The 14,181-nt window shown below is 47.3% G+C and overlaps 1 protein-coding gene across 1 annotated transcript; it reads right to left on the bottom strand.

The window, feature by feature from the left end:
* Positions 1-3,215: 3,215 nt before the first annotated feature.
* On the bottom strand, positions 3,216-10,547 carry LOC144167362 (uncharacterized). The gene is made up of 5 exons (XM_077696649.1): positions 10,158-10,547; positions 7,025-7,173; positions 6,313-6,371; positions 4,648-4,725; positions 3,216-3,439 (listed from the first exon to the last, which is right to left on the bottom strand). The coding sequence occupies exons 1-5, from the start codon at positions 10,275-10,277 to the stop codon at positions 3,306-3,308; spliced, it is 540 nt and encodes a 179-aa protein (XP_077552775.1). The 5' UTR covers positions 10,278-10,547; the 3' UTR covers positions 3,216-3,305.
* Positions 10,548-14,181: the final 3,634 nt, after the last annotated feature.

Below are 14,181 nucleotides of genomic sequence, written 5' to 3'. Positions count from 1 at the left end.
GTTATACTTAGCTTTCATGGTTGTCTAGGATTAGATTGATTGTCATGCTTACTGCTGCTTCAATGACACACACACGGTATACGCATTTTGTGACACATGTAAATGTATCGAGCGGCTCCGGCGCAGCGTCACCAATCGCCCCAGAGCTAAGCTGGTTCCACAGGTGCACGCCGGTGTTGCTGCGACGCACCAGCCATCATGATCATCAAGTGGACCGGGCCGCAGCGTGCGGAACGGAGGTCGGCGAAGACACTGGGCGCGTGGAGTGTGAGAGAGACGCCGGGCAGCGAGCAACGTTTCAGGCGCCGTGTGACGTCACAGCTCCTCGCGCATGCGCAGCACGGCTCTCCAGGAGCCACGCGAAACTGTTTAACCTCGGCCAGTGTAGCTCACGCTACAAAAATGTCGGCTTCACCGTCGTACCCTATTACATCCTCAATATGACCCCGGTCAGGACCGAAGCCGTCGCGAGAGCAGTGATCGCGCTTCTTAGGCTGTCCTAAACTTTGCAGTTGCAACTTTAGGAATCGACATAAAATGAAGTTGCTCCGTAGCTATCGTTGCGGCTGGGATTGCCCGGTCCTCAGTTTTCCGGCATCCGGTGTCTGCCGAGGCTCTTGAGCAACGCATCGCGACCCAGCGTCCTGCTGACAACATACGTCTACCAGCAGCTGCTAGAACTTCCGTAAATCAAATTGAGGCCCCTTGTTGCCATCGTGTACCCGATTTCATCCTTTACGATACGCACGTCACTGTCAGTGTACACACGACCCTTCCTCTGCAGCGTCAACGACTAAGACGAAGTATTTCCACGTCGCGGATTGTTTAATTCCTTCGGGATAAATAAAAATAAAACTACCATTTCAATTCTAGAAAGTGCGGAACGAACGAGAAAATACGTCGTATACCAGGTAAACTTGAGCGCAGCCAAAAATGGTGGTTTCACAATGAGGGAGCAATACCTGGTCGACGGCCGCGACATGCATTCGCCATGGGCACACTGATCTCGATTAGGTACTCCATACGTGTTGTTTTTTATTATTGCAGTAGACAGGCCGAGGATAATCTGCAATTATACTTTCTATACCCTTAATTTTTTACTACCAATGAAAAATTTCAATAATTTACCATATAAAAAATACTGGCGTTAACATGACTAACGTATTCGGACATAATTGATGTTTTTTTACGTACACTTATGATATTTTAAACACACCGCTCTCCGCCCACCGTGTTAAATTTTTATAATCATCATCGCGGCACCGATTAAATTATCATCGGTGCCCGTCATTACTCGTGAGCAGCTCTCGAGCTGCTCCGTCTTTCTCTATATGCCGTCTTGTAAAATACAACCACCATCGCATCACCCGGACGTCTCGGTCCTTGGTCTCTCCTCTTGTTTTATACCCTGAAAGATAACGCTGTTGAAATTGTGGCAGCAATAGGAAACCGAGGGACTGCAGGGAGCTTGGCGTACGTCAGCAAGTGTCACAGCACCGAGGCGCTTTCTTCGCGCACCCGCCCCCAACCCACCAAACAAAGGTATAATCCGAGTAACAGGAACAATACAATGTACGTACATGCAGTAAGTTGTGTCTTGTAGGCCGCTTAAAAGAACCAAATCATGTTCATATTCTGTTTAATTACCATGTCCTTACCCGCCGGCAGCAAGAGCAACTAGAGAAGATTAACCGGGAGGCCATACGGGTAGTTACCGGGTTGCCGAAATACACACCCCTAAGTGAGCTTTATGCGCATGGTGGGATGAATTTGCTGACGGAATTAGCCGAGCAAGCCCTCTCAGCCCAGAGGGACCACCTTAGCAGCACTAATTCGGGACTTTCAATCTTAGACGAGCCTGAGATATTACCCACTATGGCTGTTGGGCTACCCTCCTCTCTCCCTCCATGAGCTTTCAGCATTCCCTTGACGAATGGCAAGCCGCTTCCTCGTGGCATGGGATCTCTGCCTCGAAATTCAGCAAGTCGGCTTCGATTAGCCAAGGCGCACAATTTCAGCGTCGTGCATAAATCACCCGTCACTCATACCATCGTATATGCCGGCATAGCGGTGACTTCGGTGCCTCCACGAAATGATACTGGTGAGGAGGACGAAAGTGGCCTAGTGCACGTTTGTGCGGTGGCCTGGGTTGACACTACCCATTGCGTCGCTAATGCGGGTCTCCTTACCAGTACCGCCAGCGCCGACACAACGTACCTTGCGTTACTTGCCCTCGTCCATGCTGCACAGTGGGCGAGGAATACTTTCGAACCTAGGGACGTACCCCACAAGCTTTTGCTCTTCACTGATTCGGCTCGCGCATACAACATCTGCACGCGAGTGAGCGGAGCTTCGTCTTCATATCCGGGAATCCTCGGCGACTTGGTCGCACTTTTCCTGGAGTTACATTCTAACCTCAACATAGCCGCCTCCATTGCTTGGGTACCCGTCCATTCGGGTATTGAGCGCAATGAGTGGGCTCGCAGCGAGGCGCGATCTGCGGCTGGACAGCGAACCTCCCTGATAGTATTGCCCATCAGTAATGCAAGCCTGCCCGATGTAACTGCCAGGAAAGCACTCGCACAATAGCGACGCCGACGGATACTCCGGTGTCTTCGTGAGGTTAGGGAAGACCCCACCGAAGAGCATGAGCACCCTGTTTCTCCTATGCCGGAGAGGTTACCGCGGGCCACACAGACGTTGGTTCGCCGCCTTGCCACCAACACCGCATTATCACCTGCGCTCCGCCACAAATTCTACGGCAATGACCCCGGCGAAGGACTCTGTCTGCAGTGTTGCGTGCCTGCAACGGCCGAACATTTGGTGTGGGACTGTCAGTGTTACGCTCTCTTCCGTGCTCGCATGCTCCATACACTCCCCGAGGACATTCACCCGACGACGTACTTCGACTGGGTGCTACCGTTAACACGAAACATCACCACGCTCACTTTGTTATGGACCTCTCTTGCCGCGTTTGTCTATGCCGACGAGGGTCCAAGAGGCGTATTGGGTACCTACCACAGACACTCCTACCATCCCACCCGCCCTCCCTGACGACTCAACCACCCTCACAGGCCAGCACTGATACAGACAGCAAGAGTGCTCTCGCACAGGTCTCAAATACAGCACGTCTTTCTCTCCCCCCCCCTATTCTGTTTAATGTTGGCACTCCAGTGACCAGTCTGTAGCCATACAAAAACAAGCGTGACTTCTCAAATGCTAAATGCGCTTTATTATGCATATTTGTGGTACAATTTGGTCCAATGGGACGTTTTGTATTCATGTATTCTTTGGGGCAGGGTTGCCTACACCTGACCCGCCGAGCACTTGAATGTATACGGCTCCAGGAATTGCAGGCTTTGGTTTTCTGCAACCTTGTCCTTGAATGCTTGGATTTCCGAATCGGTCCATGTGCTTTTGTACGTCACGTAGCGCCAGACTGAAAAGAAACAACGTCAGCAAGGTCATTTTGGTAAAAATGTCCGGAATTAATTACTGCTACAATCCCAGGCACAGACACTTATTCGGGCACACCTTGATTTGTTAAACTCATATGTTCAAATTATATGTTAGAATTCAAACGTTCACTCCAATTTAAAAATTCGAACTCAATGTTGAAAAAAACTGAAATGTTCACTCGAGTGCTTAAAAATCGTGCACGTGAATTTCGGCAAACGGTTTTTTTTTTGTGTTAGCAGTTTGGTGCTATCGGGAAAAACTAAGAGGACATGCAGGGCACATGCAAGAGAATGTTTTGCCGCTGAGTTTAGTGTTGCGGCGTGGTGGATGAACAGTGTTTCCCTGAAGCAGGTTGCTTCGCGCTTTCATACGTTTCGACGGTCTCGTGCTTCTTCGGCAGGCAATTGGCGCCGCCGAACAGCTGCCGCTGCGGCCTTCTCCGCTTTTTTACTGGCTCTGCGCTGACCAGCCGTTGCTTGTAGGGCGCGCTCTGTATTGTAGTTTTTTTTGCGCACGAGTTATAAAGTCCGACTTCAATAGAGATGTCGTGGGCCGTTTTTATATTGACGGCGGGTTTACGGACAATGAGCAAAGCGCAGTTCTTGCATTAATACCGATATAGTAACGACCAAACAAACTTGAAATATTATGCACATCCTAAAAACATAAAATGTGCATACAACTAGAGCAGCCAGATCAGTGCATCTAGATTTCCTTGCTGGGGGGTTTCTGAAAAATTACAAATTGGAATTCCTTAATCGTCGCAAGGAGTTCTGGCTTCTAGGTTTACTCAACGGTAGGAACTTGAAGTTTAAGGTAACAACTTACCAAAATTAGTGTTTAGTAACTTTGACAAACCAGTTCTATAGATGTTACTTGGTGTTGACATGAAACAAGCAGCATTTATGCAGCACGTTTTTCTGTTTCTTATTATTAAACTCAGGCCAGAATACATCGAGGCTCCTGAGAGCGAACAAGCTAGATGGGGGCAGGCTGGTGGTTCTTGTGCAATCCTTATCCCGCACAAACTCTTGCCAAACTGCACACGTTAACAGTGAGGGCTGTCGGTGATACTAATATTCTTAAGTTTACTCGTAAATTCTACAGAAAGGCTTAATTCGCAAGGCTGGAAAGCGTCCAACGTATAAAATGTGCGGTGTTGGTTATGTAGAGAGCTTTATTATTTACCTGATTCATCGGGGAAGCACTCGAGCTGCACCACATACTTGCAATTATCTGTGTCCAGAACAAGAGATCTTGTTTTCTCTGAAAGAGGTCAAAACCAACTATGTTATTATTTGAAGCATGCTATCCCTGGAAAATGTATTTAGGTAAACCTTAAAAAAAGCTTCAATTTTCTTCATAAATTTAAAAGTTAGGCTTTTTTCGGTGAATGCACCAGATAAAATATACGCTGCGCTATGGCACTTTACTATGAAAGTGAAACCATTTCTCGAGGTTGTGAGAAACCTGTAACAACTGCATGATGCATTTATCTAACGTTTTGAGCAAATAAATCGCTCCTGCTGAATCTTCACTCGCTCGGTATTCTGATCGATAAACGTAAAGAAAGATTTCGAACGGAAATGAGTTCGCCAGGACAGGCTAAGTTCTGTGACAGCATCGTGCCCATCTCCTGACAGTGTTATTGAATTTTATTATAATTAAACCGAAGTGTCAAACACCCAGATATGCCGGTTAACTTCTGGCTCAGCTTCGCGTGAAATATATTCGCCCCGGTTCAGTCCTGATTCGACTAAATTACGAACAAACCCGGTTCGCGAACTGGTTCGTAAGCATTAAATCGGTTCGAAGAGTTAAATTCCACCTAAAAAACTTTGTAGTTCAAAGGAACCGTGACTGAAAAATGCAAGTTTGGTGCGTTCAGGGCACGGCATTGTTCCAATAACAATGGTGTCACTGTCGAGGCCAACTTTAAACAATTAAGCTGGACAACTGGGAAAATAGATGAAGTTGGGATTGACCAGGCACTTTTGGCCCTGCCCTTATGACGTCGGGGAGACATATTTATGTGATTGGCTGCCGCCAACCAAAGACGCCGCTAAGAATCTGGACTATGAGAGTCAGCGATGCCGCAAACCCTGTTCGACACACCACTTAAACGATAATATGGAGTTAACGCAGTGATGACTGTCTCCACATATTACGTCACTGCTTATGTTGGGTAGCGTGAAACTTGGAGGATTTGAAAATTTGTCCTTTTTGGTGATAACGTCCAGCGTGGCCGGAATAGAGTCGAGTGAGTAACCGAAAGCCTGTTCTTTCAAATAAAACAAGGCTGCATTTTGCTTTGATGGTCTCTTCCATATCTCAAGCAGACTGTGTAAGGAGAGCAGCAGAGGAACAGCACCGACCACGAACTTGGGCGATTTTGATTTCAAGCTGCCTTTCCTGTTCACCAAAAAGAAATTCTACCTGAATGGTACACCATTAAAAATCCCCAATAATTTGTATAGAAATATATAGAAATATACAGGGCTTTCTGCAAATGCGTGAACGTTCTTTTCATCCACGCTCTATTATGAGGTATATCAAGGCTCTTCAGAGTCGCATTCACAACTATTTCAAGGTGCATTCAATGGACGACCTTTTGCCATATCAAAGTACAACCGCATCTCTGGGAATTATAAAATGCAACAAGTAGGCACCTATTAGGTGGACGTCGCTAATGCGACATTACCTTCGCAGATACGTGCAATCCCCAGCACTTTTTTTATCCACCCTGCACTACATACTGCTTCGCTTGAAACCATCCTTTTATTCTTTAGAACTGATTAAAAATAGAAGATACCGACTGTTTTCAACCATCTTTAGACGATACAGTTTTCTTACCCCCGTTTCCGAGATCTCTCTCCAGGTACGTTTGGCCCGGCACGGTAGTGAACACGTAGCTGAAAGAAAGAACGGCTGCTTAGCAGGAAGGATGATGGTGTTAAAGTGACCCAACATCACATCAACAGTTATAAAGACTTTTAGGTACCATCCGCTACCTAGCCCACATGAACTCTATCGGGTGTAACAGAAGTTGGTGACTGTGAAGTTTAGGACACTGCTTGTGTCCTGCGTATTCGAGTAAGGCAATGCCGAAGGCTACACGCCTCCATCACTGGATATTGCGATCTTTGTTCACCGCGTAAAAAGTATGAGTGTGTTTAGTTTGTGTGGTGGTCTCCTCCTGTTATTTAGGCATGTTCATTCGCAAACTGCTAAGGTTTTTTATAACGAATTTGCCTGGAACTTTCCCTGCTACTACCAAGCACCACTAATTCTTGCAGCCGACAGGGCACATTCGATGCGTTTATATTTTCTCCGGCGAAATAAAGTAGTTTTTGAAACGTCTGCTAAACAAATTAGCTGAAGGAAGGTTGCCATCGCCAAAATGCATTTTCAACCACTAAACTAGCAGCGCTGGTTCGTAAGCCTGTCTAAGATATAAGTAATCAGCAGGGAACATAACTTGAAAAGCAGCCGACGGTCAGTTTTGGAGAATATATTTGAGTGTTGCAAACGGTATTGCCTTCCGACGTCCGAAGCCGTGACTTACGGTGTCAGCCTGCAGTCGCTAGAGTTGACTGAGTAGCAGATGAAGTCGCCTGTGTCTGATACGTCAATGCTATCCCGTTCGCAGAAGGCCGACCCTGTAGGTGGTATCCACAAAGACCACGAATCAGCATTGAAGCCGCAGCTCAGCATCTGCAAAAAGAGTTAATCGACGATGTGCATGACGTACAGGTCCAGCAGTAGCTAACAGTGCCCGGTATTTGTAGAATTTATAAAAGCATTCCACCATTACATTCCACCATAAAAGCATTCCACCATTACCGTAGGTTTGTATAAGAAGGTGTCGAAAATATCCGATAATTATAAAGCACATGAACGACTGCAGATGATTTGGGGAAAACGCAGGTATTTTGTAGGGAAATGGCTGTTGAAATAGTTTACCCAACCCGGAAAATTCAGAGAGGCTCGCCTTGAAGGAAGCAGACAAGCTAATAAACCACTACAAGAAAGAGGCAACGTAAATGACAGCGCTGCGCTCTTGTGTCCTCATGAGATAGCTGGTTATTTGCCTTCAAGATGAATAAACAATCCCGAATAACAACTACAGCACGGCAACAAACACCGACGAAACTGAAAGCCCAGAGGAGTGCCTTGCCTTTTGTCCTTGTTCTCTGACCGCGCTGTAGTTCCCCACGATGGGATACAAACGCACCCAATCCTGTAGTACACTATCCAGAGATGCGATACTCCTGCGGAAGGCTTGCCTTGTAGGCGTCATCGAGTCTGTACTACTTCACGTTTTACTGCACGTAGCATCCGCTACAACGGTGGTTGAAGTGCATCACTTCCAATGATTTCCACACTTTAGCTCGCTGTCCGTATGGGTACTAAAAACAATTTCATTAGCTTCCTTAATATGCTGCTTGCAGCATAAGATAGAGGATCATGCAGGGGACACGGCTTACAGTCGATGCAGCAAGCCTATTGGTAGATTTTGGCTCCCCTCGCAGTGCTTTAACCTTTACAGAGTTTTTAGGGGTTGAACAGTACACAGTATTACACAATTTTTTCGAACACTTTACACACATCCGAAAGATAGCTTAAACTATCAAATCGTATACTCAGCAACCTATAACAATCTTTTGCGTATTGCATAAACACCATTAGTTCCTCAAAAAGGCGGAGCCCAAAGTCCACATTTTGACATGTTTAAACCGAATACACGTTAGGGCAGCCAAGTTGTCATAATTTTTGTAACACGTAGCTGCAGTTGCTCGTACCGCTATAGTTGTATACAGTCAGCTCTTGATAATTCGAGGTCGCGTAATTGGTATTTTTAGTTAGTAGAAGCGATGGATAGGTCCCGGCAATTTACATGTAATCCAAAGAAAAAAAATTGCTCAAAAACTTGAAGCTTGAACCCAATATATCGGTTAATTTGAAGTTAATTCAAATAGAAGGCATCGACGTGACCGTCATTCGTCATTGAAATTGAAATTTTTCTAGCGGCAAAAACAGCGCTGTGCTTTCTGCTGATGTCGGCGCCTCCACAACTGAGGCAGCGCACAGTGGTCAAACCGGCAGGCCAGTTTAGACTCGCGCAAGCGTAAGAATATCTCTTTTTTGAGGCTAGCAACCTTTTTTGTAGCGCACAGTGCTGGGTGAGCAGTTTTTGTGGCAGACGCTTCGCGCTTCAATTTTAGCTATAGGTCTCAACTACTCATCAGCCGCTGTAGTACACTCCACGTGGCGACGAAATCAAAAAGGGCGATCTGTTGCAGACTAATATAAATGGTGTCCTTATGCTTTTTGTTTATTTGGAAGTATTGCTATCTCCAAGTGTTTTGCGGCCTCCGTGGACTTCGTATTAACGAGAGTAGATTGTAAAAACCTGCGGGCAGCTGTAGCTCTTTTTGTGTCTTATGGTACCAAAACATGACCTTGCGAACAGAAACCACATGTACGGCGACATAAAGCCTTTTTAACACGAAAGTGTTCTATGCCGGGATAGACCAAGATCTCACTGACGTCATATCCGTCACGGAAATGAACAACGCTAGAAAAGTTTCATTGAAGCGGCTCGCCGGGATTCGAGCCACAAACTCCCTCCCCGCAACGGGAGGTTCATGAGCTCACGCGTGAATGGTTTTACGAACGCGCCCTATATCCTGTTGCATAAAGCGCCGCAGAAAGGCAACGACGCCGACTGGCGAATGTCGCACTCGTGACTGTTTTCGTGCGACGAGAGACACGCCATCGGGAAGCTGAACGCGTTCACGCATTCACGGTCCAAGCTACGAACTCTGCCTCTCACGTTCTACAAGCTGATGCATAAAGTTGGGCTAGTTGGTTATCTGACTGCATTTTACTAGCGAAAAATAGACGCGAAAGAAGAAAACGTACACAGGACACTCGCTAGCGAGTGTCCTGTGTACTTCTTTTTCGTCCGCGTCTATTTTTCGCTAGTAAAATCAGCCACAAGCTGAGCTCGTCGCAACGCAACCGTCTGCCGTACACAATTTTGAACGAAGCAGGACCGAAGTAGTCGCACCTTTGCCAAAGCGACCCGCCAGAAGGATGTCGCTGGCCAAGCACACACACTCGACAGCTGCACACCCGCAACTCATGCTCTTCTCACCGCAGCGGACCGCGTGTTCACCCAACTGATAACCCGTTCGCTGACAAGCCGTTCGGTTTCGTACGCACGGTTTCCAAGCGGCTGTGGTTTCCGTCGGATTTACGCGATGCTTTGGCGCATGCAATCCAGTCTAACGTTGATGCATTTAACGGTGCCGTACAGACATAAAATAAATAGCGATGTGCAAGTTCATATCAAGGCACAACAAACATTGAAATGCTCCTATGACGACAAATTTCACTTTCGTGTTTTAGCGATTCCCACGAAAGAGGGATCAACCGCATTTTTTTTCCCTCCTTTCTCGATACGACCGAGTAGAAAAATTCTTTTCCTTCCCTTGTCTCAGTCTTACCATTGAAATTCAACCACAGTAGAATTCTGTGAAATTACTTTGCGGTGAAAATTTGTTGGTTTGCACTTTCGTGCCATGAATTTTTCCGATCGGTAAAATGTATAGACCCTGCAGTTGCTCGTTACTGCGGTTGCACGAGAGAACGCTGATTTGATCAAAATCTAATAGATAGAATAATTCGTATACCTGGTTGATGTTGAAAGTGTTCAGTGGAGTTTCCTCGCAGACCGGGTCGTAAGATGCCGAAGCAGTTGCTACGAAGAAAGAAGCGGCAACAATTAGGCCTACTTTCATATTTGAAGTCATTGTAACAAAGTCTCTTGCAGCTTCGGTCTGAGGCGCCTGCAGGAGTGTGCATGCTGAACTGCTTTCTTGTCTGTTTAAATAGGAAACACAGTATGTAAATAGGCAATAGCTTTGCTTCTCAACGTATTCGATCTATTGTAAAAAGAACCACAAAAATATGACCCGAATCCGGTAGGCTTAAGCGCGTGGGTAACCAAGACCGGAAAACAAGAAATAAGAACGACATTTCTGCTCGATACACTTATTTCACCAGCAGCTCGCAAGTCGGGTTCACTGCTTTGCGCGGAGGTCCAGAACTACACGTGTCTTTTTTTGAACCACTCGTGTTGAAGTGCTTGAACCCTGTTCGCTTGCTGAGTGCTAATGGAAATAAAAGTGGGCCGCTGTGTGGCGAACGCGAGGATGAAGCTATAGAATATCTACTGAAACCAGCAAAAAGAAAAAAAAAACATTTCTTTTTCATATATCCGCTTCACCAGTTCGTCGCGAAGTTCTGCAAGTTCCGGTGTACTGCTTCGCGTAGAGGTCCGAAGCTACAGGATTTTAGCTGGCACCACCTGTATTGAAATATTTTAACCCTGTGCAATGGCTGTGAGAAGAAAAAAAACTACGGGCTTCGTTCGTATAGCCAGCACGAGGACGCATCTGCAGGCAGACAGCAGGCAGAAGTCGTCATGCTTCCGTTCGACGAACTGTTTTTCAGAAAGGGCGCAACTGCTGCCAACTTTATTGCAATGCTTTGCGCACGGGACGATAGCTACACGTGCCTGTTGGTGATCGTTTCAGGCATAACCTTGCTGCGCAGGAGTAGAAAGAAAATGGGATAACGCTATCTCGCCAACACGAGGCCGGACGCAGCCAAACATGCGTATGTATAAGAAGAAAAAAATGTTAAAATATTACCCTGAAGTAGCTGCGTTTTTTCTTAACAATATTCACACAGGCTCCGGCAAAGAGAAATAGAGGCAGCGATTTCATCAACACTTTTTTGTCTCCCAGTCATTCATAAAGAAAAACGCCGCTTTCAGCAGTTTGGCGACAGCGCAAGCCACGTGCGAAAATAAACCTGGAACGCACCAGATAATATGATTATGTTGTCGATTCGTGCGCAAGGGAATGTTTCTGGCCAAATACAGCCACGGTCGATGCGTATTTGGCTGTTTGCAGTCTGTTTAAGAAGGCTACAGAAAACGGAGGGATTTACAAACCGACTGGTGTAATCTGCGTTCGATATGTCCAAACGTGCTGACATAAAATGTCAGTTCGGCTTTGCAGTAAAAATAAATATTTATTTACGGCGTTTCACTACTGTATGTAGTATAATAGGTGTGACGATACCAGGTAGCCGTGGACGCAGTTGTACCTGAGAAAAAACCATGACGCCAGGTACAAGCAAGCAACAATCAGCACTGCCCTCACGAAAATGGGGCGGGATGGGGCTGCACGCGCAACAAAGTAAATAAAGCATGTATTGGCTAAGTAGCCCCGCAAACAGGGCAGTGGATATGCTCACCTTCATAAATTTAAGAGAAGCTTCGCTCAGTGGCTGCGCTGCAAGTGCAGCCGAAATTATGCATAGCTTTGATTTTTCCTCCTTCAGTAATTTTCGCCGCTAAGCATGACTTCAATTCGTTATATTCTACATTGGTATGTGATGGGGGGGCCATGTTCCCACTTAAAGGGGTCCTGAAATGCCTTCCGCCGATGCATGGATGTACATGTAACCAAATAAAGCAATGTATTAGCAATCTCCTCCTGCAAGAATTTTGTTAAAGCGATGAGTATTAGCTGAGAAATCGTAAATCAAAAACCGCGAATTATCGTCGCGCCGTATTTCCTCCTCCTTTCAACTGTTTCTTCGCTGTTGGCCTCCCCTCCCATGATGCTCCGCTCCTCAGCGGTGACGTACTTCCGCTATTGCGCTCCCACAGACTGCCGTCTGCTACGGGCCAGCTATTTCGGCTTTTTCATCTCTGTAGACACCATGGACACAGGCTGGAAAAGCGAACGAATGACCTGGCCGCATGTATGCGGCCTGGCCTTGCCCTTTCGCGGTGTACGTAGCTGCAGGGCTGCAGTTGGTATCGGCGGCGAACTCGCAGCCGCGTGGGGAGAATCGTGCGCTCGTTCCCTTTGGTGCACCGCGCACTGTTTATCCAAAAAGCGCGGTCTCAGATGTGGCCCCGCTGGTGCCGGGTGTTATTTTGCGGTGGTTGTAATTCCTACTACCGGCGGCATGTGAAAAAATACATTTTCAACCGACACAGAACCCGTGCACAAAACGCGCCGGATCGGATCGCTTTATCAGCGGCGATGAACGTGAAGGCGAAGAGCAAACCAACGCTGCACTCGATCAGCGAGAACCCGTGTTCTGACAAGCTGCACCCATGTGTTGCATTCAACACTGACGGGAAAGCGTTTGTTTGCACTTGTTTGGATAGTCGTAAAATGTCCAAACACTCCGGCACTCCGCTAGCAGATCAGCCGGCGAGACATTTCGGAAAACATTTGACAGATGGCGCCGTATGCATTAGTGTGCGCTACGCAAAACTGATGAGACGCTCTACTAAAACTCCCATCGCGGTGTCACGTAGCGGGACGCAAAAATTTAGCGTTTAGCGTATGCAAAGGCCACAAACGCTGTACTAAAACTCTATTAGCAGCAAAATAGCGTGCGTATGAGAAACCGCTTGCGTTTACAAAGCTGCACGCCGAGCGCGTACGTTTCAAACCTAGTGACATCGTTTAAATACACTGGCAAGCACAGTGCAACGTAGTCAGATATCAACCGTATGCTCAGGCGACAAGCAAGAGCTTGTTTTATGCGGGGCGGAGATTGCGCATAAAGGCCCGTTCGCACTTGCGACGAAAGCGAGTGAGAGCGGCAGGAATTCCGTCGCTTTGTCGCGCGACGATCGTTTTTGTCGAATGGTCGGGACAAATTTTGGTTGCGCGACAGAATTCCCGTCGCTTTCGCTCGCTTTCGTCGCAAGCGGGAATGGAAAGTTCTGCCGCTGCCGTCTGCTACGCAGCTCGGAGGTAACCGCGCGATCTGCTCGGGCCGGATGAACGCGCACACTCCCGCACGGCAGCGCCCCAACCGGCAGACGGCCGCGTACATCGCTCCCGGCGCTCGCCTGGAGCCCGCCCTCGGCACACTAGCCAGTATATTTCAGGCACTATAATGGAGGAGAGATTTTTTGCTTCCGATGAACCTAGTTCTTTGCCCCTGTGTTTTTAAATACGTGAAGTGGTTAGCACGTCGTCCTCACGCAGCGCTGTATCGTCGTAGCATCGCTGATTGTCCGAACGAAGCTTGCAGCTAAGCCAATGCAGCGACCGAAGCTGTGTGTGTGTGTGTGTGCATCGCCTCCTGTGTGTTGTGGACGCGTTCGTTTCGCGATGAAATGCGACATTGTACTTCTGCGGGTGGATAGTGCTTCCCATGGTCTGGATTATCTTTCTCGAACGACGTACCACTCAACCTCGCATTTGGTATGTGCAGTGTGCCTGGCTAAAAGCCTTCTCGCTTGCGCGCCAGAGTTGTGACTTGCTGCTCGTCCCCGCAAACCGGGTGTGAGGTGAGTGCCGTATTTACGACGGGCAGGAGGAGGCAACTCATCGTCTGTCAATCGCGGTTCAGACTTGCAACGCATGTTGTGACGTTGCGTTCGTTCGAAACGCATCTCTGGATTGTTTTGAAGTTGAATAAAATGTACGCGTCAAACCCGGGCATTCGGCTCAGGGCGTTCTCTGCGATTGCACCAAAGAAGTGCCACGGGACTTTCTTTATGGTACGTACTCACGTAAGATAAAATCCACGTCTTGTTATGGCCGTGTTGCATTCAATACAAACGGTTAAGCGTTTGTTTACACTTGTTTCGTTTGTCGTAAAATGTCAAAG

Source organism: Haemaphysalis longicornis, unplaced genomic scaffold (genome assembly GCF_048455015.1).
Source record: "Haemaphysalis longicornis isolate Haplotype H1 unplaced genomic scaffold, Haemaphysalis longicornis Haplotype H1 scaffold_2, whole genome shotgun sequence".
Lineage (NCBI taxonomy): Eukaryota > Metazoa > Arthropoda > Arachnida > Ixodida > Ixodidae > Haemaphysalis > Haemaphysalis longicornis.
This window is presented reverse-complemented; position numbering and strand designations above follow the sequence as displayed.